Here is a 27,758-nt window from a genome sequence, read left to right as displayed (position 1 = left end):
ACCATTCCGTTCCCGAAAATAATTTCCGGGCACATTCCGTTTCTATACCCTGGACGTTCTTATGAGACAAAATTTTTCCTATTTCCGGAACAGAAATTCGTCCGATGACATCACACAATCTCTATGGTGACAGACGATCGCCCTCCGGAGGACAGGGACCGACAACCGGCGGCCGGCGAATGACGGCCGAGGACCGACGAAGAGAAGTGTTTTTTATTTCTGTTTCTGCTCTAGGATTAGAAAAGTAGAAAATTTTTACTTCTTATTTCCGTTCCAAACTTATATCTAAGCCAAAAATTTGTCTTGAAAATAGAAAAATAAAATTGTGTTACCAAACGGATTTTTATTTCAAATCCGTTTTCGAAAATAGAAAAATAGAATAATTATCATTTATGTCCTTATTTGTCCTTTTTTTTTTCTTTGGTACGATATTAGGTGTGTTGTACTATTTTTTTTTTGGGGTCGAGGGTGTGGTGTACTTCCATTTATGCTTCGTCTGGCGAAAATTTGTAAGTACTTCCATTTATGCTTCCTCTGGCGAAAATTTGTACTTCAATGATTCTATCTCTAAATTTGCCCCCACAATTCCCGTGTTATTACCACAGTGCCATTCGCGGTAAATCAATAGGAGGCAAGCCCTTGTCGATGGTTACACCACACAAACGATTAACGTAACCTTAAGCAAAAGTCAAGTCATTTGGCGATTTTTTATTTTCACTTTTATCTGGGAGAGTTGTAGGGAAATGCATTGCATTTTTGAAATATTTTTACCCTAGATAAGTCCTTAGGAAGGCTTTTTTAGCATTTCTCTCGGGCTGATGTATTCTTTTTTTTTTTTTTTTACTTCTTCTTCTTTCAACTTTGCTATCGCGAAACTTTGGAAATTCGGCTGGGCAAAATTTGATCCCCGCCGAGGCAGTATCCGGCGCCCGGCGACCTCAGGCGAGCCTGGCCGGCGCCAAATCTAGCTAGCCTGTTCTCCTGGAATGTGACGCAAAGGCTTAGCTAAAAGACACCCAGATTGAATATTTAGATAAATTAACCTTTTTATTTCAATAAATGACACGCAGGACAAAAAAAAAATTGTACAGCAACATCGGATTGTGCGAAAAGCTATATTGCCTTGTGCAATTTCCCATTAGTTCGAACTACGTACCATATTCGACCTCATCCTTTCAATTTTTTTAATTATTTATTATTATTTTTATTTTTATTTATTTTTATATTTTCACTCCCCAACAGCTAGTCCAACCAACCAAGAAGACGGAAAAGACCGTCCCGCCCTCGTTAGCACCACCAAATTCTTTTAAACAATTGCATGAGCCGGGCCCACCCTCCTAATTTTGGTTAATTTCCCTCCCAGCCCCTAGAGTCCCTCCACCTTACGGGCGGGCGGAACCGTAAATAACGGCAAACCTTAGGGGTCAAATTGTAAATATAACCCAATCCACCCCCATCATCGTCGGAAAGGCAACGCTTTTCTTTTTTTTCTTCCTCCTGTGGCCAACTCGGGGAAGAAAAGATGAAAAAAAAAAAAAAAACAGTACTACACCAACCAAAACACGCGACACCATTTCTTTCTTGTTGTTCTTTCTCTCTTCATCTTTACCACCATTGTCGTTCTCCAAAGCGAAACCAAATTCATCTTCAAGGCAAACCCCCCCTCTCTCTCTAGAAGCTTCTCGTTCTTCTTCTTCTGGGTCGAAACCACTGCGAGGAAAGCTTGTAAGGAGAGGGAGAAGAAGATGATGCATATGACGTTTTACTGGAGCAAGGAGGTGACCCTCCTGGTGGAGTCGTGGCAGACCACCACGTGGACCAGCTACGCCTTCACCCTCGTCGCCTGCTTCCTCGCCTCCGCCTTCTACCAGTTCATGGAGGACCGACGCGTCCGCCTCAAGCTCGCCTCCTCCGCCGAGGCCGCCGCCAAGCCCCCCTCCGACGCCGACGCCGCCGCCTCGGAGGCCCCGCTCGAGACGCCGTTCCTCCGCTCGAAGGTGACGGCGTCGGCCGGCGGGAAGAGGTGGACGGCGGCCCGGGTGGGAGGGGGGGTGCTGTTCGGGGTGAACGCGGCGATCGGGTACCTGCTGATGCTGGCGGTGATGTCGTTCAACGGAGGGGTGTTTCTGAGCGTGGTGTGCGGGCTGGGGGTTGGGTATCTGGTGTTCCGGAGCGGGAGCGACGACGCCGTGACGACGGTGAGGGCCGTCGCTGATAATCCCTGCGCGTGTGCCTAGGCTTAAGCTTTTCTTATTCGATAAGGTTAAGGTAACATCACCATGTAAATCATGAAGACGATGAATTGGAACTTTCCCTTTTTCCCCTGTATAATCGATTTTTAATTCTTTCTTTTTTCCTTTTTTTTTACGTTGGTGGTGATTGGCGTCGGATCTTCCGATGAGGGCCTTCGTGGCAAATTGTAAGTGTTATGGGGCTTTGCCTGAAAAGCGAAACGAGGCTCAACTGAAAGTATCGAATTTTCTGTTGTTCTTCTATCTCGTTTTGGTTGTGTCCATCTTTGACTTTATGCAGGATGCTCAGTTCGCTTTGGGACCTTTTTTTTTTTTTTTCAGTTTTCGGAATTATCTCTTCTTTCTTTTTCCTTTTCTTTTCTTCAGTTTTTGCCGTATTTATTTGCCTCGGAAACGACAGAAGTCTTGCAGCTGGAGAAGTTATACCCAGTTGAGGATTCCCATGCTCCAAGACTTCAATTTTCCTTTTGGGGTGAAGAAGCCTGGAACGGGAAATTCGAGAGGAGCATTGATGGAGCGTCAGTTCTGGGATTTGCCCCGATCCGAGTAATTAAATGCGACGGCCCAGATCAGTGGCTTTCTATATTTTAAGCTAAAGTAGGAAGCAACGTCCCCTGTCTGTTAATGGAATTTGAGCTTTAGCTATAAACAAAATTATACAAAAAGGAGAAGCTGGAGGCCGAAGGTTCGTCATATAACTCCACACGACAAAGCATAATCTATAATTCGTGATACAAGAATAGCATCCTCCTACCCAGCTCTTCACGGAAGAGAGGAATATCCAAGAAAACATAACGTACTCGGATTAACGAACGTGTCGCGGTGACGGTAATGAAGTGATTCCGATACTCGGGGAAGATGAATTGGGCTCGAACTGCTATCTCCAAAAGCCAAAAGAGAGAGAAATAAGGGGAAAAAAAGAACATGGGACTCCGACAGAAACAACGGTCGTTAGACGGATTTGGAAGAAGTTACTCTAATCAGGGATCAAGTCTGTTGTGGAAAGAATATGATCGGAACAGATGGTGAGAGGAGAGAATACTGTACAAATCGACCTACAAAACGGGGAACCGAAACCCAAGTCCCTAGCGGAAGGAATCACGATCGCAAAAAGGGCTTGTACCTTCCTAATATACAATATTGCAACTAAACGGTTGCTAATAGCCGACGCCACCCCTTCTTCACAAAAAAATTACTAGGTGTTCGATTGAAAAAAAGAAAAGAAAAGGTCTGTCCCGTGAACATCTACTGGACCTTCGAATCAGTCTGATGGGGTGTCAAATGCGGTAGCTTCGCAGCTTACTCAATCCATTGCCGAAGAAAATGGAATAGTCTTGAAATCGTCAGTGCGGATCTTGGATTTTCAATGACACCAGTTCACTCTCTTGCTGTTGGTTTCTGATCCTTGAACTGTTAGGCAACCATGGCCTAATCATCTCTGGCCAGATTACTCTGAAAATGGAAATACAACCATATATAGGAAATAAATACCTTACTACTTACAAAACAGTGTCAACACAAGTATAGAAAATAAAGATTTGTTGGCATTGAGAATAGAAACAACAAAGATAATCAGCAAACGCTGTAGCTGTAGTATCGACCAAAGAGTACCGTTAAAAATAGGAGGTTTCCCAGTTTAAACCATATATTTCCAAAGTAACCTTTTCCATGCAAACATGGAGATCAAATTTCCCCGGCCCACCGATTTCCATTACAAGATAAATCACCTCATTTATGAATTGTTCATGGACCCCCCTTTTGTGTTCCTACTACTGATATTAGACTAACGGTTGAGTTTAATCAAACAATCAATTGCTTTGTGGTTATTCTTTTGTAATTTTCATAGGCATGAAAATTAGTGACAAGGACCTTGTTGACGGCCAAAAGAAGAGGGGACAAGGACTTACAGATCCAATCTCTCGCGAATCGCCCGTCGCACCGAAGAATTCAGGCCATATGCTATTGAGTTGAACAGGCCCTAAATGAAAAGAGAAAAATAACTGATTTATTTTGCTGTTTATCAAAAGATGAGTTCCACTTTAGAAGCAGGCCCACTCTGTTACTGTTATCAACAATACTATGCTTTCAGACGCAAAACCAGATTTTACACTTGGAAGTAACTACATCTTGATCATCTGAGCACTCCATCTCAGAAACATCTTGTTATGATCATGCCTATGAATGCTCATAGGAAGAGTAGATTATTCAGGACCGTTTAATATTGAACGTATATCTTAATTTAGCTCTCTCATATTGCAGAAGTCTTTGTCCAGGCATGCATTCCCAGATTTCATACAAGGTCAAAAAGTTCATTAAATAGATAAAGGAACTTCGTATGAGCAGCCTTGTCCCAAAACCTTAAATGAACCCCCACAGATTGCAGATAGACAAGAAATTACGAGAAGAGTACTTCCCCATATTTCCCACTAAATATCGATTCAAACAGCTAGTGGAGTAAAGCTCAAGGCCAATGAGGATTACCATCAGAGCAGCAGTGCCAACATCAAGAAGAGACAGCCAAAAGATCTTATGTCCAGGTTCAGTGAAGTCATGTATCCGATTGATTGTACCAAAGGTCCACGATCCTATCAGAATGAGCGGATAGTATCCCCACCTGTTCAAAGCCTGTGAAGACGCATGATGCAGAAGACATATTGGGCACATCAATTTCCATTTGATCAAATGATTGTGGGATAAAACATTAACCAATCATCACAAACATAAATTTAAGGTAGGTAAAACGTCAAGGAAAGAATTCATTTGCAATGATCATTTCTTTACAGTTCTTTTTATTCTCATCAACAATGTCCAAATTGGCGAAGAACAGATAAAGCAACTGAGCTCTCTAGAATCTAAATACAGGTAGAAGCCACTCATGTCCCTAGCCAGAGAATCGGCAGCGAACCGATCCACATAGTTTGGGAACACTCTTAAAGACATAAGACTAGGTGAGATCTCACATATCTAATGTACAGTGAATGGTCTAAGCATAATTGTCTGTTAGCACATTCTTCCTTTAGACTGTTTAAACCCTACCAAGCATGTACGTTTAATTTGCCATGCACAGCATACCTTCATATCAGGTCTTGCATCTGAGTGGTATGCTCGATCTGACATGCCAACTGCCATCTACATATTTCAAAAGGAGCATTAGCCTGTTCTGAACTAAATGGTGCTACTTTCTTAAATAATATATGTACATATATGTACATACACGTGTGGCATTGTTTAACATGCGTATCACTTGAAAGTATGAAAAACCATTATAAAGGATTGCTCCCCAGAGTGGCGCATAAAACGTTATGAAGTGGACTGCCTGTAGCCAAAAGAGGAAGGGTGTCAATTGTATACAACCTAACATTATGAAGGAATACATACACTCTCAGGCATCTTCATTCTAACAGATGCCTAAAAATCTCATGCTAAATAGCGCAAGCCTCAATTCATACATATTACCGCTGATTAGTAACTGAAACTTATTAAGTGTATCTTAAAATCTGTCTCCGCATACATGAGAGTATGCCTTATCTACCAGATGACAATGATTTCAACTTTTCAAGGACAACTGCAACAATACAGGAAAAAATAGAGCTTTGAATGCATCTGCTTGATTTCCTAGCTTTTTTAGTGCCCATTTGCTATAACTGTAGATATATAAAGACCTAGAACTGCTGTTTCCAAACCAGTAAGACAGTCGAATTGAATTTAGCATTCTTTGCTTTATCTTCATATGGGACAGGGGGCCCCTCCAGTAAACAATCATTTGGGCAACGAGTGGTTGTATTTACGAGGCAAGGGAAAAATAAAGAAAAAAAAGCGATACTGTGGCAGAACTTATTAATGTCTTTGAAAGCTTGCCTTTCCTGTGCGCCCCGTTTGTGACCAACACCATGCACCTAAATCCCCGTGATCATTGCCAATAGAGCGTATGATGGTCATAACCAGGGATGTGCCTGACACAAGGAAACGAACAGACATATGAGCTCCAATGCAGGCCCATCGCAGCAGCCAAGACCGAGAGAAGTCCAAGTATGTCGTCAGCCTACTAGAACCACATCAATCTATTACTGTCTTCCAATTTCTTACTTGAAGCTTCACTAATGTGCTGCAGTAGAGTTACAGAACAGTTAGATGAACTACATCATCCACTCATATTCTGCTCCATCGATTAATTTCTTTGTTCAACCTTCATCTAGAGTGTCACTGGTACTTATTTGAGCCATGCCATACAATCCTTATTGAAAAATATGGTAGGTTAACTGGAAGCTGAGCTTCAGCGCAGCAATTCCATTGTACAAATTATATGCTACCTCAACATCAATGAAATAATCTATCATAGAAATCAGCTTTGTGAAGCCCACTTTTCTAGTCAGGGAAAGTCGGCCTCAATATTATGCTACTTCTAACTGCAAGTCATAGAATTTGACTTACAACGCAAAGCACAACTACCTAAACTGGCAACTCAACTCAGTTACTCGATTCTTAAAACTGTCCTTCCTCCAAAGCATCTTGCCCCCAAAATGAACCACTCTAAGTTTGAGGAGACCTTTCCCTATACTTTCCCCAATTCTTTCATTAGTGGCTACTGCAGGGCTCTATGCAATCGGTGGTCAGATCACATCACTTCTACAAGGCATAGGTCATCAAAGAGGATATAGGAGAACCACCAAAAGCACCTAAGCTAAGATTTTCTACAAAAACGTTGTCTCATCTCCTCTCCATTCCAATTAAAATGTCAAAAACATTGTCCCCAGGAAGTTAAGGAATAATTCAGATAGTAAATGGTCCTGACAAATACTGTAAATGCTTCTAGGGGCAATGCACCAATTACTATGACTATAGAATAGAAGAATTAGCTGGCAGACAATCAGTCTTCCATGCTGAAGACAGAGAAAAAAGATCTTTTTGACAAAAATTTGTACCTTTTCTAACAAAAACCATAGCACAAACATATGAGCTAAGAAACATAGTCACAGTCCAAATATGTCTCAGCAAGCCACTTAAAATCTCTAAGTCTGAACATTGGAGCTAACAAATCCATACCCCATACATACAAGTGAAACATAGCCTCCAAATCTTCAACATCCGTTTTGTGTCTAACAACCGTTCGGTGAAGAGTAAATGCAATTACTGTTGTCCAAAGAAAGGATGCCACACAAAAGAAGTGGGTGGTATAGCCCTGAGCATAACAGAAGAATCCTTTGGATGGATCACTGCAATAAAACCACAACATCTAAGGTGATGCACTAGATAAAACAAATGAAAATTTAAATAGGTAAACATGTGTAGCTCACCCAATTATGTTGAAGAAACTGCAAAGCATATCCTGGCACAAACATCATGCTATATGTTAGAACAAGAGCGCACTTGTTGCCTTCAAATCATGATGAAATGAAAAATAACTTTCCCTGTAAATTTTCCCTACTCTCTTAGTGAAAACACACACGAGTTTATCATATCTTCCACAGACAAGCATATAGAGGTGAGGGCATAGCAGGTGACTTCGGATCAAAGTAGGAGCACATTTTCGTAGAGTAATCAAACTTCAGTTGGCTTGGCTCCCTCGCAAAATAGACTCAGCAAAGGAGATATTACTTGCATTCAGTCAAGGAAAAGCAGATTGTAATTATTGAATGCAATGTAGGGTGTCCTCTCCAAGTTCAATGTCACAAAGATAATCACCACACACGCATCTATAGCTGACGGACACCAAAATTTCTTGCATCTAACTGCATCCTATTCGAGAAATAGCATTTATTGCCTTTCTAGTTTCATACCAAACTACAAAGTCAAATCACCAAACCACACGAAATCGAGCTCAGCTTTCTGTAAATTGTGGTGCAAATATTGAAGGACGAGGTAGTACCTCAGGAACACGAACCTTAAAATGAAGTCAAAGCTCAGAGTCACGAACGAGAGAAAATTTACAAGTTAGAATGCTACAAGCTCATGAACCTCCGCCACACCTAAAATCCAATCATTACGCTCATCTTCCACAAAGTCACAAATGACACACAGCCGTTCCTCTCTTATCGAACTCATACTCAATCTCTACTACCGCGACAAACTTGAAAACAAATCCGCGCGCCTCGAAAAACAAAAAGCAAATACTCATTAGCTAACTCGCGAGATCTAACCGGAACATCACCACTTCACTCCCCTCACTCAGCGACAAGACGACAAAAATCAGATTCGAACCTCAATTCAGTTACGCGCGAACCCTCCCGATCGAACGAACCGGAGGAATTTCGACATGAAAATGGAAAAAAAAGAAGCCTCAAGTTCTCCATAAGAAGCACGGGGACGGCGGGGAAAGAAGGACAAAACATGGCGAATGAAGCAACGGCCTTACAGAGAGCGCGAGATAGAAGACGAGCTTGAAGGAGAACTTGCGGAGCTCTTTGAAGAGGACGTAGCAGAGCACAATGAAGCCCGAGCCCAGAAGCGAAAAGCTCGACGCAACCGCATTCACCGAGGTCAGGATTTCGCGATCGTGGAGGCTCAGATTCCCGCCCGCCGCTTGCCCTGCGCTCACCATCCCTCTCCGCCCCTCCGATCAGTGATCTCGTGGATTTTCTATTTCCCGGTACTTGGGTTTCCGGGAAAACGAGAGAGAACGTGTCGAACCGGAGAGGTTTTGATTGCTCTGAGAAAATTTGGAATTTTTTTTGGTAAAGAGGAAATTAGCAATATTTTCCTAAAAGGAAGTATCTGGACAATGGTTGAATAAGTTGGGCTACTAAAAATTAGTTTAGATTTTTCACAACATTTGTTCTTGTGTAATAATAAAAAAAATATTCTTGTGAAGATGATCCGATTCGACCATCACATTTTCTCTCTCTAAAACACCCGAGAAATCGTTCAAAACAAAATTTACATGTGGTTTTCTAGTCGGTTCTCATAAATTTTAAAATATTTTTAGGAGAAAATTTCAATTAAGAGTTTGAAGTGTCATCATTTACTAATTAATGGCTTGAAGTGCCATAATTGTCTTAAATAAGGGCATGAAATAGATATTATTTCAAATCGGAGCTTGAAATGGTTGTATTAGTTCAAAAGAGAGGCCTGATTTATTGAATGCTAAGGGGCATTTTCATCATTTTTATTTTTATTTTTTCTTTATTTTTTTTCCTTTTTTCTATTTTTAAACTAAAAGTAAAAAAAGAAGAAGAAAACACACTTCTTTTTTTTTCACTTTTTAATATTTAAATCAATTTAATTAAAAATTTGGTTAAAATTGTATTTTGACGAAAATGCCTTGACCTGCTGAAATATTCGGTTGGCCAGTAGGCTAGGTCAAACCCTTACTTGAAACAATCATGGTCATTTTAAGCCTTTATTCGAGACAACAATGACACTTTAGACCTTTATTTAAGAAAATGAGTCTATTTCGAGCTCCTATTTGAAATTTTTCCTATTTTTAGCCAAGTTGTATGAATGAAAAAGTCGAAGAAAGTTGCAAATAAAAAAAGACATTAATGAAAAATCATTTCATTATATATCCAATCAGCGGTGTCCACATATTTCACCTTCTTTACAATTGAAATGTTTGTCCTTTGATTAGTTTATTCATGCTTTTCCTGTTTGCCTTAGGAACTAAGTTTTCTTTTGCAACAGACACTAAAATAAAGACAATAAAAAAAAAAAACTGAATTGCCCTTTCATGAGCTGGCTCATCAAGAAGAAAAGGCAAGTGATCTTTCTTGATTTCCCAAGAGGTTAAGAACCATCAAATTCTTTAAGATTATAGCCAAGTTTTACTTTTTCTGATACAAATGTAACAAAATCCGATTGAAGCAACATAGATTTATCGAGTTATCGTTTGATGGCAACGGACGACATGTCGTCGCATCCAATAAGAAATGAATGGTATTTACTCCGCCATTTTACTGTATAAAGATTGCAGATATATTCAGAAAATAAGACTTACAATGCATTCACCCATAAATGATAATGTGAATGACCATAACCAGCCAAAAAAAAAATGCAGACTTTCTGTTGAAAACTCAGAAAGTGAGAGACATCAGCTTGGAGCCTTGGACTGCAACATGTCCGAAGCAACCTCATGATTGCCGTGTCCTGTGTGTTTTATACATGTCGGAGACCATCAGATAACACCTTGTACTCTTAAATAATTGACTACAAGGTTTCATGCAATTCGATCAATTTTCGGTTGTTTTACTTTGCTTGAAGAAGTTCCAGGACCCTGACCAGCTGACTCATCCTGGGCCTCTTGCTTGAGTCGTGGCTCAGGCACTTGTAGGCCAACACAGCCACCACCCGGGCCCCCTTGGTGCAGAACTGCCCTTCGAGCCTCGGGTCCATGACGGCGCGCTCATGCTTGCTCAGATCCTTCAGCATCGGCCTCGCCCACTCCACGAGGTCCTGCTCTCGCCGGGGACGCGTCTTGTCCATCGCCATCTTGCCCGTGAGGAGCTCCAGCAGGACCACCCCGAAGCCGTACACGTCGCTCATCGTTGTCAAGTGACCTGCAAGTGGGTTCAGTTAGCAGTTTCGCGCAGGCATTAGAGCGAGAAGCTCGACATGATGCAGCAGCAGGAAGTCTAAGTTGTTAGGGTATGGCCATGTTATATTGTAGGAGAAAAGTTGGGTCGGGATAGAATATGACCTGTCCGGATGTACTCCGGGGCTGCATAGCCTGGTGTGCCCATGATTCGTGTCGAGACGTGCGTGTCGTCTCCTTCTGGGCCATCCTTTGCCAGGCCGAAGTCCGACAATTTGGCCGTGTAGTCCTTTGAACAGATAAAAGCTCAAGTTTATTTAGTGTTATGCAATAACAGGAACCTCTTGTATCTTTCTTCTTATGAAAAATGCAGTTTTAAGTTCATTGAGGGGACTAAGAGAGATGCTTACCAAGTCCAACAATATATTTGAAGCTTTGAAATCCCGGTATATCACTGGTCTATCTGCTTCGTGAAGGAAAGCCAGACCTTCGGCAGCTCCTAGGGCAATTTTCATCCTGACTGACCATGGCAGGGCCGGGAAACAATCTTCGTACCGACCGAGAAAAAAAAATGTAAGTTAATCACGGGTTGGCCGAAATCGAGTCACAGCATAAGCATATGCAGTTTTATGTTCTACATCACCGAATGTGGTCATTTTGACAGTTAAATAAAAGCCGAGACAGGACTTTTTGTTTAGGCGACATACTACCGAAGAGGAGATTTTCTAAGCTCCCTTGCTCCATGTACTCGTAGACTAGGAGTCGGTGCTTGTCCTCGCAACAACACCCGATCAATTTGATGAGATGCGGATGCCGGAGTTGTCCAAGGAAAATAATTTCCGCCTGTGACAGCACAAACTTGGCCAAATGAGAAGGGAGTTCATGATCACCTAGAACATTCATTTGTGCAAGGCAAAGGAGAGTTAATTGCAGTGTCAAACCAGCCACTCCTTGTGGCCTTGCCACCCGGTCAGGTTCAGCAGCTTCACGGCCACAGCTCGAGCCTCCAGTCCAGGCCTGAGCGAGTCAGCAACGAACCCTTTGTGCACTCGGCCGAACCCGCCCTCGACAAGAAAGCTGCTCCACGAGAAGTCACTGGTTGCTGCTCGCAGCTCCGCCAGAGTGAATACGTGAAGATTGGAGCTGACGAGACAAACCGAGAGATTATGGACGGAGACCTGCAAGCTGGGATTACAAACATCAGCAAGCAATACCCGGTCGATGTGGCCCCGCTCTGTAGCTGGTTCGTCCCTTTCGGGCTGAGAACTCTTGGTCTTGTAGCAGCTAAAGATCATAGATTTCCAGGTTATTTTCTTCCATGTCATCATCGCGCACGACCAATCCTACAAAAGGAGATTCAAACTTGATTCTCCGGTGCCGCGAAGCGACAGCATTTATAGGTTAATGCTTGAGAAGAGCATGTAGCTACATAGAAGGATCATAGAATCATATATAATTCAAACAGCTCTTCCTTGGGCCCCGGGAGCAGATGAAAATGAAGTGGGTCAATGGGAAACCACAGGAGACTACCAATAGGATGCTCCTTACTTGCATAAAGACACATATTGCCTCTCTTTGTTTAAGGTTTGAATGGTAGTTTGACGTCTTCACATCATTACAGCAAATCATACCAGTAACGCTGGGACGGGGTTTGCTTCGATTGTAAAAAGGGAAACCGATCGCATACCACACTCGAAATTCAAGTCGTCAAACTTCGTTTCGAAGACTTCGAAATGCTTCTTCGCTCGCCATCATGCACATCATCCATGAAAGTTTTCAGGACTGAGAAGTGATCTAGTGAATGAAAGCTTAGCCACCATGCTCAGGAAAAGTCCTGCCAAGTCCATTTTCAAGATTCCAGCAATCAACACCGGGAGGTCTTGGCTTTGCTGTTCTGCAGCGCCGGTCTCCTGTTTATTGAAATCTTTTGAAGGTAGGCCAGGCCCGCTTCTTATTTTAAGCCGAAAGAGCTTGCTTGCTAGACGGTCATGATCAGACGACGGAGCCAAAACCGGCCGGCCTCCATCAAATAGTCCGCTTCTGAAATCGCGAACAGATTTTGCCATTGTGTAGCAGTTACAGAGGAGCTTGCGGACAACGAAAATCTAATCTCTGACCGTCTCTTTCGTGGATACACATTGGATGCCAGGTAATAACACGGAAACTAAGTCACTTTTGTGCAGCAAACGACATCGTTTGTGCGAGCATGCAACATGACACCGGCTAGGAAACACGGACACCCTTTGAGAGCCTCAGCGTAGATGTTCTTTGACATGCGACCAACAAGTGGTGAGTGCTCCGGATACGCGGCGACACGCGAGTCCAGTATCTCGACAATCCATTTCGATATGCACGTGAGTCCAGTATCAAAATATATGTATTTAAGTCATACATCCAAGAACCCCAAAATTAATATTCCTAGCTAATCCCAAAGAAATCTAATCGTGAATTCTTAACGAAGAAGAAGAAAATCACCAAGTGATATTTCTCATGTATATACAACGTGCTCTAAAGTATCGAAATTTTCTATTTATTTTTTTTAGAAATAACGTGTCAAGATATCGTGTCGTGTTTTTTTATGTATAGCTTGTCAGTGCTATTTAGGAGATTGGTTGAGATCATAATAGAGAATGTTTGCAGCTTCTGTCGGGTGATGTGATGTGATGTGGTTTTAGGGAACTCTTTCCCCGAGTCGTATTCTCCAGCATTCTAAGAAAACGCCAAGCTAGACTTTAGATCGATGGACCAGCCGGGTCTAGGATCGGGACTAAGTACCAACCCCACGGCCCATCCTTAAGAATTGTTCATTTCGTACGTGAGAACAATTGACCCGTGCGGGCTCCACCCATTAAGAAAATTGCTTGTTCCGATTTGCCCCGTGTCCTACGTCGTAACTCGAAATCTGAAAGGTGTCAAGAAATTAATACAACCATCCATTGACAGCCCCTATCTCCTTAATAAGAGCTGCTAAAGTCATGCTGTGCCCACAATAAATGAAAGGGGATAGGAGTTGGGTTTGATTCGACGTTGCCAAAGCCCGCCTTTTAGGGCTCCAGAATCCCTTAGACAAATGCAAATGACGTTTGGAGAATTTTTTTGAGAATTTTGGGAAAATGCAATTGCATTTTCAAATGTCTGTTAAGGCCTTCAGCCCAAGGCATGTCCAGAGGTGCTTTGACCATTTCCAAAATACAAATGCAATTTTTTTTTTCAAACTTTGCCCTTGCTCAATTTTCATAGTTCTAGAAATGCCCCCACTTCATGCAACCTTACCGGCGATGGTTCGAGCTGCCGGCAAGTCAATCCGGCATAGACCCGACCACTCCCTAATGCATATAATATCAAAATATTGGGAAAATTACTGAAAAAGGCCTAGACCTATTACAATTGTGTCAATTCATTTTTGAACCTTTCTTTTTTGAGCCAATTGAGTCATAAACCTTTTGCAATTATATCAATTTAGTCCATTTGGCCTACCGGAGCTAATGTGACACAAATTTTTGATATTATTTTAATATTTTTAAAGTTTTTAATTGTTTTTTTTATTTTTTAATACTTTTTCCCCCTTCTTTTTGTTTCTTTTATTTTTTGTTAGGGCTGGCCCCTAGGCGAGGGACTGCTGCCCTTGCCAACCTCGACCCTTAAACGCCCAATGGCCACCGGCTTCCTGCCAACCCTCGCAAAAAAAGAGAGAAAAGAAAATAATTTTTTACAATTGAAAAATTAAGAAAATATTAAGATGTTATTAAAATTTTGCCTACGCCAAATGGTCAAATAGACCGAATTGGCATAATTGCAATAAGTTTAGAATTCTTTTTTATAATTTTCCCCCAAAATATGGGCGATTGAATTCATGTGACAGCTTTCGACCAAAAAAAAAAATTCATGTGACAGTCTAACCAAGAAAACAACAAATAGAACTAATGTCACAGGACCACCACCCAAATATTAAGCGGATGAATAGTGACCACATTACGTACATTGTACATGGGAAGGTTCGAACGCACATGTCGTCCAGGTACATTGACATTTTCCGGGTATTAGTAATGTCAAATAATAAGCTTCTAATCTAATGCATTTAACGGATGGGGGGGTTCTTGTAGATTTGTCATTATTTCATTTGATACGATGTATGCGGACATTGATCTCGACTAATTTCAACAAACATGTACTAAATAAACCGATATATGACGAAGGATTAGCATCCATGTGGCCCTCGTACAATATTGAGCTTCTACGTAGCCTTAAAATATGTTTTAATCACGTGACACGTGTTACACACTTATTACCCGCACAAGTTAGAAGTGATTGGTTTCAGAATGGATCGATTCCCATCCCGAAATCGGGAAACCAACCATGAAAGGCCGGTTCCACAAATTGGGAGTTCTTACAGATTTGTCATTATTTCATATGATACGAGGAATGCGGACATTGGTCTCGACTAATTTCGACAGACATATATAAAACCAATATATGATGAAGGGTTAGCATCCATGCGACGCTCGTATAGTGAGCTTCTACGTATCATTTTGCATTAAAATATATATTAATCATATGACATGCGTTACACTGTTACATCCTTACAAGTTAGAGATGATTGGTTTCGGGGTGGATCGGTTCCCACCTTGAAATCTACCCCGGAACAGAGAAACCACCTATGAATGGTCGATTTCACAAATTGAAAATCGAGAATTGTCCATTACTTTTTAGATCTACTCAAGAATCGAATCATATTAAAATGTTTTTTGGTTGGTTGCTATTGGTAATGAATATTCCATCTAAGAAGATACTATCGGACAGATTGGAAATCCTTTCCAGTGTCAATTTGTGCAATCATTTGATACAGCAATGCTATAACTTCTTGATGCGAAGATACCAAGCAACCGCGACTACGTAGGTGTGTACGTGATACATTTTGGAAAGTCCGAAGAAATCAAATGACCTGTCAGCTGATTTGCCACGTGGCATCGCATCGACGGGCTTGAAATCAGAGAACGTCGGGAGAGAGAGAGAGAGAGAGAGAGAGAGAGGGTATAACAGAGACGGCCAGAGGCGCTGTCTCGTCTCGTCGTCTTCCGCGGTCAACGATTTGGCAAGCGGCAAAAAGGCGTGACTGAGACATCAAAAAAACCAAAATTGAAGAAAACCCATCAAAATTTAGTTAAGAAAAGTCGATTTCTTTTTCCAAAGTTCCAGCCTTTCTCCATCGAAAAAGCTTGGAATCGCCTTTTCTTTTTACTTGCCCCTGTTCCATATTCAAAGCATATTCCCTTCTCTCTCAATCTCTGCTGCGTGTTTGCTTCAAGCACGGGCCGAGACCTGTCGATCTCATGCAACGAAAACCCTAATACGATTCTCTCGTCTACCCACGTGGGGGTCGTCTGGCGGTTCAGGTCTTGATTCGCTCTGCTTTCCCATTTTCCCGGTAAGTCGATGTCATGCGAATGCCACTCGAGAGATTCGTGAAAGAGCACAGATCGCTTTTGTTTTCTTGCATGCAAATGAAGGCGTTCTTTTTCTTGGCTTTCTTGATTCTTGGAAGGGGAGGAAAGAGACTGCTTTTTGCTCTGTTTCTTTACGTCGTGTTTTGCTCGCGTTGAGCTTCGTTTGGGGGTACATTTTTGTGATTACCGTGATGGGGGCTGCGTTTCTGATCTGCTGTCGAGATTCAGCACGCCCTTGTTGTGAATGCCACTCGAGAGATTCGTGAAAGAGCGCAAATCGCTCTTCTTTCTTATTCTGTGCAAATAAAGGTGTTCTTTTTCTTGGCTTTCTTGAATTCTTGGAAGCGGAAGAAAAAGACTGCTTTTTGCTCTGTCTCTTTTTACGTCGTGTTTCGCTCGCGTCGAGTTTCATTTGGGTTTCAACTGTGATTACTGCGATGGAGCCGCGTTCTGATCTGCTGTTGAGATTCAGCACGGCTAACTTTTACAGGTTTTCTTGGAATATCTTCTTTTGCTGAACTACAATTGTTATGTGATATTGCGATCTACTTCTTTGCTTAATGTGCTTTAGTGCCGTGATCATAGCATGGCCCTAGAACTTTGCAAGTGCAACAAGTTAGCCGTGCCTATTGGACAATTCGCTCCTGTATGTCACAATAGAATTTTGTGCAAGAAAATACGTATATTTCTTTGATCCGATTGTCTGTTCATGCAGGTGAACACATGAAAGTTTGAGGCATCCGAGTGCAGAGTTTAGAAAAATAGATCAGAGTATGAGGAATAATGGGTTATCTTTCAAAGATTTAAATGGAGGATTGCCATATATCTTGCCGACTGAGCCCTTTCTATTGCATAGTTTAGGAAGTCATATATGTTCTCAAATTAGTTCTCTTGTGGATAACTCACTGCATCAGACAAGATGTCTGCATGTCCCCAGAAGTGTCGCACTTCAAGAAACTTTTTATGGCATCTCCAGGGTCACCAATGCTATTGTCTATTGGTTTGCAAGTGGCAGTGCTTCAAATTTGGGTCAGAGGATTGTGGGGAATTTACCTGCTTCAGAAAGTGGAAGTTGTAGATTTGCTAGGCTAGTTAGACAAATTTCTTCTACTGCATCAAATAACGAATTTGTTAGCCCTGAGCTCTTTAACAGAATTGCTAGTTTTATCCTGAGACACCTTTCCAAAGAGACAGACAAGCTCCGATCGTTTCCTATGCTCTCGATAGCTGCAGTACTTGTGCCACCATTTGGCAACTTGTAAGTCATTTATGCACCTTGCCTGTAGGCGGAGTTGCATTTGCAATACTCTCTCTTTCTAAAAGATGGCTGCCAATTCCATTGGCCTTTTACAGATCTTCCAAGGTACTTGATGTCCTTCCGGGGAGTGCTGATGTGAGAAGTCATATTTGCCCAGATCAAAGACCCTGCGAGGTCGAGAATCGAGGATGTTCCGGGCTCTCTGTTCCAGACTTATACTGGAAAGAACATGCAGTTGAACCTAGAACTGGCATCGAGTTCCCTATGATTTTGGATAGTATACTGGCTGTAGAGAGAAATTGCAATTTGACTTCAAAGGTCAGTACTAAGCTTTTTCGCTGGCAGCTGGCACTCTGTATTTGTATCAAATCATAGGCTGCGAGTCTCGACTAAGCATTCTGATGAGCATCTTGACTCATTGCACTTTTTATTTGTATGAAAGAAGTTAAATTGCTCTATCTTCCTGATTCTAGCTGGCAAAAAGAAACTCGGTTTTGGATGATGTGACTTGGAGGTTCCTCGGTTGTGAAAAACTGTTTTCCCCTGATTCCTAGAGAGCACTGGATGTAATTATTCATTGATTGTCAGTTGTTAGAGATGGAGATTGATTCTTTGGGTGTATTTAAGATTGGAAAGGGTACAAACAATGGGATTGAAGATGTCTATGAGTTTACCAGTTGTGAAAGTTACAGGTTCAGGCTATTATTAGGCAAAAAATCAAACAATGGATTAAAGAACAGTCGTAAGGTAGTTGACTTGCTTACTTGTTAGAGTGAGGCCGTGATGGAATAGATAGAACTGATGGCAATTCAATGAATGTGGGTAGTGGCAGTGAAGCAGATAGAATAGGTAATTGGTCCATTAGGAGCTTGTCCTATAGAGGTAACCATAAAGATTCCGGACCAAGCAATGGGACAATTTTTTCAGAAATGGATGGCTTTACCCAGGAGCTGCTTGGGGCTTGATCTTCCTTGGCTTTGTTGGCAATTGTGTATACAATGACTGCAAACTATTGCTATTTTATATAACACAAAGTAGCATTGCAGAAAATGGAGGAGATTAGAAAAATGGAGGAATGGGGGGCTGGGGGCTTTGGGTTATTATGTAATGCAATGCCCAGATTGGGATTGAAATGCTTTCTCAGGACAAATGGTTTTTTAGTAGAGTGAGAAGCCTTTAGTTTTCCTCAGATCCTTATCTCTGCTCTGATGATTACTTTTCTGATCTCTCTACCGAAGTTTCGATCACAATGCTTATTAATGCCGAATATTTGTATCCAATACATGTGGGGTTTACTTTCTAGTTTAGATCCGATTTCAGAACCATATGCCACCTAGATTCATGTTCTTAGCCTACGAGATTGAGGCATTTTGTCTTTAGGCCTTTTGAGCTGTTTCTAGAGCCTGAAATACCTTCTTCTCCTCATAGAAAGTACTCATTCTTGTCAGATGAAAGTCCTCTTGTAGTTCATCGTCTTATTATTATAATACATCCTTGACGTCAAGCTTATTTTATACTGACCAAGTTTCTGCAGCTCTTTTCCTTCTGAAGTGTGCTTCCATATGCTTATTTATACAGTTTATGGTCTGCTTGCATTTCAGATTCTTGTAGGAACTGGATCCAGATCTATGAAAATAATCAAGATTAAGTCTTTGAAGGTGTATGCATTTGGTTTTTGTAAGTATTTGCAGTTTTCACTTCATCCTTTCTTGTGTGTTTATATATGTATATGTCGTTTTTGGTTGATATGCTACTCTGCATACTTTGCTTCCCCCAGATATACATCCTTACTCTGTCTGCAAGAAGCTGGGTGCAAAATATGCATCTATGCCAATCAGTGAGGTCAATAAATGCCAGACTTTTTATGAGGATCTTCTCAGGTAGAATATGAATGGCCATGTAATTAGATGTCTAGTTCACAATGCCAGCTGCATGAACTGTAAGGGCATATGTGTGAATAGGACTACATATATAGAATCATATATGTGTATACTTTGATTGGTTTCTAAATTTTTTTCCTCATGAGCTGATGCAGGGAAGACATTAATATGACAGTGAGGCTTGTGGTTAATTGCAATGGAATGAAAATCAACACTGTGAGAGAGTAAGTTACATTATTTTCAATATATATGCCAATGACCATGTGAACTGTTCTTGTCAAAATATACATTCACTTGCACCTTAGTCACGCTTTCCGAGTTTATCTGCCTTATGGTCCGACTTTTCTTTGCCTAATTAATTAGCAAGGATCTGCATGTTGCATGTAAACTTAGAAGCATCATCCTTTTCCCCTGCAAATGAGATGGTGGACTCGGAACAGTTGATAGTAATCTTCATTAAATAGTTTCGATTGTTTTGTGTCATTAGAACCTTAGAGTAATATTACGATTTCTAATATTAAACCGTTCATGTTGACATGGTTATCATCACACGCAATTTATATAGGCACTGCTTGTCAAAACTCCTATCTGAAAACAAATCCACATTGATGAATCTATCCTTATTGTAAATTTCTGCAGTGCCTTTGAGAAGTCTCTTCGAGCCCGGTTATTAAAGGTACCAGCGAAAGAATGATTCCCCCTCTGTGCCCTTCACATGATACAATTGCTAACACTTCTATTTTATCTCATTTTGTTTAGACAAATCCAAACACTGACTATCATTGTCTAAGTAAATTTGGATCAATCTTCCCTCGCGATATTCCATTGCCTATGGTAAATCTCTCACACTCATGCATGTGCACTCACAAAATGTACATCTTTATACATACACAGTACAATATTGATATGTCAAAGAGGTATCATCGAACTGCTTGGTTTTGCAGGGAACAACTATTGACTTTCACCGAACAGCTGATGGAAATCTAGTAACCGAAAGTAAGTAACCATTCATTGAGGACTAACAATGTAAAAAGTTCGATGCCGGTACCTGCATTTTTTGCTCTGAATAGGGGTTGTACTTCATAGCAATGTTGAAGTGCTAAACTTGAAGTCGATAAACTCTGTTCCCTGTGGCAATAGCTGCAATATTTGTCAAGCAAAACTTTTTTATATTTTTTCACTCTCTCTCTCTTAATTGTGCCACTGTAATATTATTTTCCCTTTAGTTGGTCCTTATGGTTGTGGTGGTTTCATTGAACAAGTTTCTTCCATTGCTTAGGTTTAGTTTTGCAAGTCCAAGGTTTAATTGTGTTGTGTTTGCAGTTGGAGGCAACAAGATTGGAACTGTCCAGAGCAGGGAGTTGTGCAGTAAGTGGAACTCTATCTGACCCAGTTATTTCAAGTGACTTAGTTGTCATGCTCTATAAATGAGGATGCAAATTAGCGCCTGTTGTTGAATAGTATAAATAGGTCTACAAACCAGGTGTGCTCTTGCAGGGGCTTTCTTCGACATGTACATTGGAGATCTCCCAGTGTCTGAATTTGCAAAAGAAGAGATTGGTAAAAATGTTGCTGGTATCATAATGAGATGCTGAGCTGGTTCAGAAATTCGGCCATTTCGTTTTCCCCGCCAAATTGGGGCCAGTGTGCCAGACTGGGGACCTCTATTACGCATACGGGTTCTACGCCGCCCTTTATTTTCCTTTCTGTATCAGTGATAGGAATCGATGAAGCAACGTCTCGTGACTTGGGAAAGACGGTTCTACCTCGTTTGTCCCATGTAATATGGATCTTAGACTACGATGGTCGTTCGGGGATACAATCTCCCCTATTGATTTTCGTGGCGCATGGGGGAGAAAGGGCTGGTGTAAGACTGTCGGATGCAGGGTGTAAATTGAATATAAAGTTCAAATTTTTTTGGCTCTTGCCTTTTCACTCTACTGAAAATGATGCTTGGATCGTAGTGCCTGAGCAAAGATTGCCGCGTGTATCATGTAAGTCTCTTCCGGTTACCTTCTTTGATAGACAAAATGCATTGCTGCACTTCGGAAATCCAAGCTTCTTGCTACTGTAACTGCTGATTCTCCACAGTCGATTTCCAATTCAAGTCGATGCGGTTCTCTTTGTTTGACAGAGGACAGAACGGAATATAAAGCTTTTGACTAACAAGACCATATAGAAAAGCTTTACCTTTTGAGTAATATTGAGGTATCGAAATCGAATATGCTAGGCGAGAATCGACGAACAAAACATGTCGATCAACAAATGTCGTTGATTGTTAGTGCCAGTACGTCCAATGGGGCAATATTCTGGAGCGAACCGTGATCGAGAGCAGTCACGCAGAGTCCATATGTCTTGAAGAAGATCAAATGGAAAAACATGGAGGGGGGAAATTGTTTACTGAGAATTTTCTTTTCATTTTGAGATTATGTCCATCACGGAGCAATTTCAATCTTGACGCCCACATAAGAATACACAGAAACGTTTGAGGGGTTCTCTGTTTCCTCCAAATCCATGGAAGATTGGAGCAGGTCTGGAACCCCTCTGAATATGCACCAACCATAGGAAACAAACAAATTTGAGGGGCACCTAATTACGGTTAGTCAAAATCAGTCAGCAGCTCTTGTGACCCCACATTCAAGCACTCCATATTCTCCAATGCAAACAGAAAATAACTGATTCCTTCCTATGTTTCCCCTCCACCAGAAACCAAAGCTCCTAACCTTAAACGACATAGCCGGATGGTTGTTCCGAAAACCGCCTCTCTCTCTCTCTCTCTTCCTCTGCATTACTTAGTAACAACGGCAAGAAGAAGAAGAAGAAGAAGAAATCCCTCCTCAAGGACGTTCTCGCTATACCCTTCTCTTTTCCGTTCATAGTTTTCTCTGCATAGGTCTCTCTTGTTCATGGCGGTACCTGTTAGAACATTGGCTGCCATTTCGGTGGCGTGGCTCGTCCTCTTCCAAGTTGCTCTCATCGCCGTCGACGCGGCTTTCGATTACAAAAACGCTCTCTCCAAGTCCCTCATATTCCTAGAGGCTCAGAGATCAGGAAAGCTCCCTCCAAATCACAGGCCCTCCTGGAGAGGAGATTCTGCGCTTGACGATGGAAAAGAAGCAAATGTATCGTTAGGCATTTCGATATTCGTTTGAACGTTTTCGAGCATTGATTGGTTCCTGTAACCAATGTTTCTGTTGCCTCTCCAAGCCTGTCAATTGAGAACGGACGTGCAAATTTGAATTTCATCTGATTTTAGTCTCTCAAATTTGTTCTTTGTATAGGTGGACCTTGTTGGAGGGTATTACGATGCTGGCGACAACGTAAAGTTCGGACTGCCCATGGCATTTACGGTCACCACCCTCTCTTGGGCTGCTCTATTTTATCAGAAAGAGCTTCAAGCAGCTGGGGAATTGGAGAATGTTCGCTCCGCCATCAAATGGGGCACCGATTATTTCCTCAAGGCCAGTTCTAGGAAAAATCGTTTATATGTGCAGGTTCGTTCGCTTTAAAATTTGAGTATGCATCAGAACCTTTTAGTTTCCCTCCTCCCATGGAAAAGCCTGACACCGGAAAAGTTTAACATTGTAAAAGAATGCGGCGTGTTTAAACGTCTGCAACATGCCCGACTTGTTTCTTTCTTCGAAATATAATGCATAGTCTGTTGGACTAGAGAAAGATGTCTGCTTGTTCTAAACGTTAAAGTTGCCGTTTTTATCAAGTTTACAAGCAGTGGTTGATCACGCATTTCTCGCTGAATAAGCAATGATGGTTGTGTTTGGCGAACGAAGGTCGGAGACCCAGTACCGGATCACCAGTGTTGGGTAAGACCAGAAAATATGCAGACTGCTAGGACAGTCCTGAAGATCGACGAGAGCACTCCAGGAACAGAAATTGCCGCTGAAACTGCAGCCGCAATGGCCGCTTCTTCCATGGTCTTTAGACGCTTGGACCGTGCCTACGCTCGCCGCCTCCTCAATAAAGCCAAACTGGTACATCAATGCACATTTGCTGTTCTAATATTCTCAGATTGTGCTAGGTGCAAAGTTCTTGCAGGGGGTGAATGTCTAATTGATCACTTTTTGATCCGATCATATTGTATGGCTTATGTATCTGCAGCTATTCCAATTCGCCAAGTCTCACAAAGGAAGTTTCGATGGAGAGTGCCCCTTCTACTGCTCGTTCTCCGGCTACAATGTAAGCTCACCCGCTCGCATTCTCTCTGTCCCAATAGCTTGTTAGTTATCTCAATCAATCGCCGACCTCAGATTAGCCAAATGCACTCAACCTCAAATGGCGCGTGACCTTGATCAGAACCAGGAATTACTTAATAGGTCCCTCTCGCCATTTGCTTAGCGACCGGTTCTATCCACGGCATGAGTGTGATCGAGAAATTTCCTCTCTCTCTCTCTCTCTCTCGGCTGCAAAACGACATTAAACACGAGTGAATTGACGCTTAACATGGAGCTGGAAAAATTGCAGGATGAGCTTCTGTGGGCAGCATCCTGGCTATACATGGCCACGAGGAGAAGTGTGTACCTCGACTACATCAAGTATGAGTCGATCTCTTCTAGTGTCACTGAATTTAGCTGGGACCTCAAGTATGCCGGGGCACAGGTTCTTCTCTCAGAGGTATCTTCATCCCATGAATCAATCCGAAAGCTTCCTTTTCTTCCTCTGGAACTGAGAAAACTTCAGCTCATCTTCTTTTATTGAGCGTTGGCCACTGTAAATGCAGCTGTACTTCCGAGGAGACCAGGCCTTAGAGAACTTCAAAACACAAGCTGACAGCTTTATCTGCTCAATCCTTCCTGATAGCCCCTACCACCAGGTTTACCTCACCCCAGGTGCAACTCTCTCTCTCTCTCGCTCGCTCGCATGTGATAAGTTCAGCACGACTTCTTTTAGGGAGTCTTCATTAGGACTTTGCCTCAAAAGTGCAACATGGCGACGTAGTAACCAGTTTTTGGGCTTCGATTTCAGGAGGCATGCTGTATTTGAGGAGTGGGGCAAACACGCAATATGTGACCGGAACATCGTTCTTGTTCGATATCTATGCCGATACGTTAGCCAAACACAACCAGAAAGTCGTCTGCGGAGACAAGCAGTTCGACTCCACGCACCTCCAGGCTTTCGCCAAGCGACAGGTACTCACCGATTCTTCAGCCATGCCTACTCCCTTTCCTTACAACTACTGTTCCATCTACCTAAGTGTTGAGCTAGAGATTGACCTCTGATGGATTGCTGGTTCATCCAAATGCCAATGTAAATCGCACCCACCCAAGATCAGTCAATATCCTGAACAAACCTGGAACCGAAAACGAACCATCTCGATGAAACTGCCATGAAAACGGAGATTTTGCTTACTTCCACCTTGTATTGCCCGCAGATGGATTACCTACTTGGGAATAACCCGCTAGGAAGATCGTACATGGTCGGCTTCGGCAACAACCCGCCGACCCAACCCCATCACCGAGGCTCGTCCGTGCCCATATTAGCCCCCAACGAGGCGGTGAACTGCCCCATGAGCTTCGTGAAATGGTTTTCCCCGGACGTCCCCAACCCCAACGAGCTCACCGGCGCAATCATGGGCGGGCCCGACCGCAACGACCTCTTCGAGGACAAACGCTGGTTGTCCTCCATGACTGAGCCTTGCACCTACGTCAATTCCCTCGCCATCGGCTCTCTCGCGAAGCTCGCCACGCGCCATGCATAGTCAAAGACATGTACCATATACACATTGGTTGATTTGTTCATGCACCAAAGTATTCATTGATCCGGCCCCCAACATGCAAAAAGGTCGATGGCGGCGAATTATCGAATGTAGATTTTATTCTTATGTAACTTTGAATAGCTAATTGATTGCGCCTTTGAATTGGGGCGGTTTCAGTGGTGATTATATTTTCTCTTTGTTGTATTTACCAATCTTCTCGCCTTAAATCCTTAAACCTCGGCATTTCGCCCCGCCAGTGGCCTGCCGCCGCCGTTCATCTCATTGTCCATCGCCCCGCTCGACCAAACTCGGACTTGTGCGTAATCTTCACCCTTACAAGCGTTGGCCGAGTAATTTCCAACTTTTATGTGATCTAAGCAAGCATCCAAGTATGCTCTCAACGTTGGGTCCAACTTTTGATTCAAATAGTTTTGCTCAGGCCCCTCACGTTGGCTCATAGCAGGTCGAGCGAGATCTAACCCGAGTTAGAATTGATCCGCCGAGCAACTCCTCGAGTATGACCAGTTGCTAGTCACCCACCGGACAATCGCCGTTTTTCGGATCGGACATGGCGGAGACTTATAGGAACATTGTGAAGGTGAGGAATAGTAACGGGCCGTTCACATTAACCCTCTACCCGTTGTCTTAATCGTCATGGAGGCAAGGGTGAGATATTTGTAGATTTATGTAGGTGTCGTGGACTTTTCAAAGATAAAATCAAATGCAAAAATGATTTCAGTGAGTTCAAATGATGTATTATTATTATTATTATTATTATTATTATTATTATTATTTATCGGTGATTGGAAAGTATAGAATTTCTTGTTTACATACTGATTTACTTGATATTTGGGTAACCTAACAAAATATCGACTTTGAAAGCGAGATAACCGAACCATTTGTCACTTTTTTATTTGAAAACTTCTCATTCAATTTCCGCCAAGTATATTAAACCACATGCCGCTAACTATGATGTCATACATAAAATCACCTCTTTTAACTTTCTTTTGACTTTAGCAAATTAACGCTTTTGATGACTCATTCATGCACTTCACTTGGCCGAAGAAGCTCTCTCTCTCTCTCTCTCTCTCTCTCTAATCAAAATATCTCATTTTAGCTACACTCATCGAGCCACTTGAAACTTTTGGATAGAAGCACCTATCTCTCTCTTTGCACCTAGGCTGCGTTAGGTCATATGGATTTCTAACCAAGATAGGATTGGATAGGATATGAAATCTAAAAATTTTGCCATACCCTATTCATTGTTTGGCGAATTACAATAATAAAAATGGATATGTTTATATCATATCATATTAATTATTTGGTATTTACATGTATTGATGTAAATGAATTTGAAAATGCACAAATGAAAACTATAACAATCTCTCATAATTTACTACCAACTCGCGTAAGAGAAAGAAAATATAGTCATTCACATTTGCAACTATGAAAAGTTTTGTTTTTTTTTTTTTTGGTAAAGGTAAGATATATATTGACTTTAACCAAGGCGCAGCTATACAAGAGTAGATAGAAGAGCAGAGGGAGCCCGACACTACAAAAGAGGGGTCTTGCACTCGTGATGACACTAGTCAATGTCATTAGGAGTGCAAGAGTGTCGTGGGTCCAAAAGAGGGACAAGGGTCCCTATGGAAAAAGAAGGAGGAATGGCCAAAACAGCTCGCCCAAAATACAACCAGAAAAGGAAAATGGGACGACCCTCCTATCAGCCAAAAATAGTAGGATCGATGGCCCAACCAGCTTGTATTCTCCTATTGCGAGGCGTGTCTTCAACATGCTTGAAAGTCGGCGCTTTATCCTTCACAACCTTCTCCAGATGCGTCTTAATGGCAAGTAAATAGAGAGTTTGATTACGGAACAAGATCCGATTTCTTATCTTCCAAATGATGTGGCAAAGTGCTCCAAAGGAGAAACGGGCTATCTGTTGGTGGAAGTTGCGACCACCTATATGCTGCATGGCCCACTGCAGATTATCCCGCCAAGGCCTATTATACCATGCAAGATTGCACTTGGCCGCCCAATATGAAGCAAGAGACGCCGTGTGGTGGCATCCAAAATATAAATGATCGACACTATCCGGTCTACACCGACAAAAGGCACATGTTGCATCCGAAATCCGGTTGTAACTAATCGCTACCACCCGGGTGGGTAGTCGGTTCCGCATGGCCAACCATAGATGGAATGAGTGCCTAGGTGCCGGAGAACGATTCCAAATGAAAGCATGCCACTGTACTTCTTGTCCTCTCGGCCTTATGATATTCCAAGGCGAGGCAATGGAGAAGTCACCGGAGGAGTGGCCAAGCCAAGCAAAGCGATCAGAACGGCTCTGGTCAAGGGGTGGGATCTGCTCGGGCCATGCTCGAATGGTGGCCACAATCTGTGATTGGTGACCGGGGACGGCAAACACATCAGCAACCGTGGCTTGAAAAGTTTTGTTTCTCTTGCTACTTGCGTTAAATTTCAACATAAATCAAAAACTACGAATGAGAATGAATTTTGACTTTCTTTCTGCTTTCATAGACTTTTTGACATGACCCATAAATCTACGAAGGAGAAGAAGGTTCGACTCTCTTCCCGTTTTCATAGAGTTTTGACGTGAACTTAAAAACTACAAAAAAGTAATGAAACTTCAACTTGCATCCGAGATATATAAGAGAAAGATATGGAGGTTTTTAGGTTTCTTTTAATAGAAATTTTCAATGCCTCACACTCTTTGAGAATCACAAAGATCA

At 42.1% G+C, this 27,758-nt stretch overlaps 5 protein-coding genes across 10 annotated transcripts; 3 read left to right on the top strand and 2 right to left on the bottom strand.

Annotated features, from left to right (window-relative positions):
• The first annotated feature begins 1,613 nt into the window (after positions 1 to 1,613).
• LOC115741006 (copper transporter 5.1-like) lies at positions 1,614 to 26,104 on the top strand. The gene is made up of 2 exons (XM_048277133.1): positions 1,614 to 2,290; positions 26,077 to 26,104. Exon 1 carries the CDS (start codon positions 1,746 to 1,748, stop codon positions 2,235 to 2,237), a length of 492 nt encoding a protein of 163 aa, XP_048133090.1. The 5' UTR covers positions 1,614 to 1,745; the 3' UTR covers positions 2,238 to 2,290; positions 26,077 to 26,104.
• Positions 2,659 to 12,193, bottom strand: LOC115740928 (serine/threonine-protein kinase RIPK). The gene is made up of 6 exons (XM_030674579.2): positions 11,658 to 12,193; positions 11,424 to 11,559; positions 11,127 to 11,263; positions 10,882 to 11,005; positions 10,440 to 10,741; positions 2,659 to 2,870 (listed from the first exon to the last, which is right to left on the bottom strand). Exons 1-6 carry the CDS (start codon positions 12,042 to 12,044, stop codon positions 2,772 to 2,774), a joined length of 1,185 nt encoding a protein of 394 aa, XP_030530439.2. The 5' UTR covers positions 12,045 to 12,193; the 3' UTR covers positions 2,659 to 2,771.
• Positions 3,160 to 26,097, bottom strand: LOC115741004 (G-protein coupled receptor 1). Of its 3 annotated transcripts, none has more exons than XM_048277131.1 (10): positions 26,080 to 26,097; positions 8,605 to 8,791; positions 7,547 to 7,578; positions 7,296 to 7,465; positions 6,111 to 6,205; positions 5,467 to 5,568; positions 5,325 to 5,381; positions 4,734 to 4,877; positions 4,160 to 4,230; positions 3,160 to 3,704 (listed from the first exon to the last, which is right to left on the bottom strand). In XM_048277131.1, the coding sequence occupies exons 2-10, from the start codon at positions 8,788 to 8,790 to the stop codon at positions 3,596 to 3,598; spliced, it is 966 nt and encodes a 321-aa protein (XP_048133088.1). In that variant the 5' UTR covers position 8,791; positions 26,080 to 26,097; the 3' UTR covers positions 3,160 to 3,595. The 3 variants fall into 3 exon arrangements, with proteins under 3 accessions (XP_048133088.1, XP_048133087.1, XP_048133089.1); XM_048277130.1 differs by lacking the exon at positions 26,080 to 26,097 and adding an exon at positions 15,727 to 15,754 and having other exon boundaries at positions 8,605 to 8,859; XM_048277132.1 differs by lacking the exons at positions 8,605 to 8,791; positions 26,080 to 26,097 and adding an exon at positions 7,910 to 8,561 and having other exon boundaries at positions 7,547 to 7,593.
• LOC115741002 (fatty-acid-binding protein 2) lies at positions 15,866 to 21,233 on the top strand. Of its 4 annotated transcripts, XM_048277129.1 has the most exons (12): positions 16,339 to 16,409; positions 16,678 to 16,687; positions 16,871 to 17,418; positions 17,514 to 17,736; positions 19,020 to 19,095; positions 19,196 to 19,298; positions 19,454 to 19,522; positions 19,938 to 19,974; positions 20,058 to 20,132; positions 20,243 to 20,294; positions 20,622 to 20,666; positions 20,796 to 21,233. In XM_048277129.1, the coding sequence occupies exons 3-12, from the start codon at positions 16,934 to 16,936 to the stop codon at positions 20,891 to 20,893; spliced, it is 1,263 nt and encodes a 420-aa protein (XP_048133086.1). In that variant the 5' UTR covers positions 16,339 to 16,409; positions 16,678 to 16,687; positions 16,871 to 16,933; the 3' UTR covers positions 20,894 to 21,233. The 4 variants fall into 4 exon arrangements, with proteins under 4 accessions (XP_030530552.1, XP_030530551.1, XP_030530550.1 ...); XM_030674692.2 differs by lacking the exons at positions 16,339 to 16,409; positions 16,678 to 16,687 and adding an exon at positions 15,866 to 16,109 and having other exon boundaries at positions 16,876 to 17,418; XM_030674691.2 differs by lacking the exons at positions 16,339 to 16,409; positions 16,678 to 16,687 and adding an exon at positions 15,866 to 16,141 and having other exon boundaries at positions 16,876 to 17,418.
• On the top strand, positions 21,984 to 25,195 carry LOC115741001 (endoglucanase 16). The gene is made up of 8 exons (XM_030674689.2): positions 21,984 to 22,420; positions 22,580 to 22,792; positions 23,087 to 23,287; positions 23,415 to 23,492; positions 23,778 to 23,927; positions 24,034 to 24,142; positions 24,279 to 24,442; positions 24,685 to 25,195. The coding sequence occupies exons 1-8, from the start codon at positions 22,205 to 22,207 to the stop codon at positions 25,009 to 25,011; spliced, it is 1,458 nt and encodes a 485-aa protein (XP_030530549.1). The 5' UTR covers positions 21,984 to 22,204; the 3' UTR covers positions 25,012 to 25,195.
• Positions 26,105 to 27,758: the final 1,654 nt, after the last annotated feature.

Source organism: Rhodamnia argentea, chromosome 4, assembly GCF_020921035.1.
Source record: "Rhodamnia argentea isolate NSW1041297 chromosome 4, ASM2092103v1, whole genome shotgun sequence".
NCBI lineage: Eukaryota > Viridiplantae > Streptophyta > Magnoliopsida > Myrtales > Myrtaceae > Rhodamnia > Rhodamnia argentea.
The sequence above is the reverse complement of the archived record's forward strand: the minus strand, read 5'-3'. Positions and strand labels throughout refer to the sequence as shown.

Excerpts from the sequence above, each read along its gene's own strand:
- LOC115741001 (XM_030674689.2), top strand. The coding sequence starts at position 22,205 with ATGGCGGTACCTGTTAGAACATTGGCTGCCATTTCGGTGGCGTGGCTC. Across the intron at positions 23,928-24,033 it reads CACAGGTTCTTCTCTCAGAG|CTGTACTTCCGAGGAGACCA; the intron begins GTATCTTCATCC and ends CTGTAAATGCAG. Across the intron at positions 24,443-24,684 it reads AGGCTTTCGCCAAGCGACAG|ATGGATTACCTACTTGGGAA; the intron begins GTACTCACCGAT and ends TATTGCCCGCAG.
- LOC115741004 (XM_048277131.1), bottom strand. The coding sequence starts at position 8,790 with ATGGTGAGCGCAGGGCAAGCGGCGGGCGGGAATCTGAGCCTCCACGAT. Across the intron at positions 5,569-6,110 it reads AAACGGGGCGCACAGGAAAG|GCAGTCCACTTCATAACGTT; the intron begins GCAAGCTTTCAA and ends TTTTGGCTACAG. Across the intron at positions 4,231-4,733 it reads TTGGCACTGCTGCTCTGATG|GGCCTGTTCAACTCAATAGC; the intron begins GTAATCCTCATT and ends CTTTTCATTTAG.
- LOC115741002 (XM_030674692.2), top strand. The coding sequence starts at position 16,934 with ATGAGGAATAATGGGTTATCTTTCAAAGATTTAAATGGAGGATTGCCA. Across the intron at positions 17,419-17,513 it reads GTGCCACCATTTGGCAACTT|ATCTTCCAAGGTACTTGATG; the intron begins GTAAGTCATTTA and ends GGCCTTTTACAG. Across the intron at positions 20,295-20,621 it reads TGGAAATCTAGTAACCGAAA|TTGGAGGCAACAAGATTGGA; the intron begins GTAAGTAACCAT and ends TTGTGTTTGCAG.
- LOC115741006 (XM_048277133.1), top strand. The coding sequence starts at position 1,746 with ATGATGCATATGACGTTTTACTGGAGCAAGGAGGTGACCCTCCTGGTG.
- LOC115740928 (XM_030674579.2), bottom strand. The coding sequence starts at position 12,044 with ATGATGACATGGAAGAAAATAACCTGGAAATCTATGATCTTTAGCTGC. Across the intron at positions 11,560-11,657 it reads AAGGCCACAAGGAGTGGCTG|GCGGAAATTATTTTCCTTGG; the intron begins GTTTGACACTGC and ends GTGCTGTCACAG. Across the intron at positions 10,742-10,881 it reads CCCGGAGTACATCCGGACAG|GTCACTTGACAACGATGAGC; the intron begins GTCATATTCTAT and ends ACCCACTTGCAG.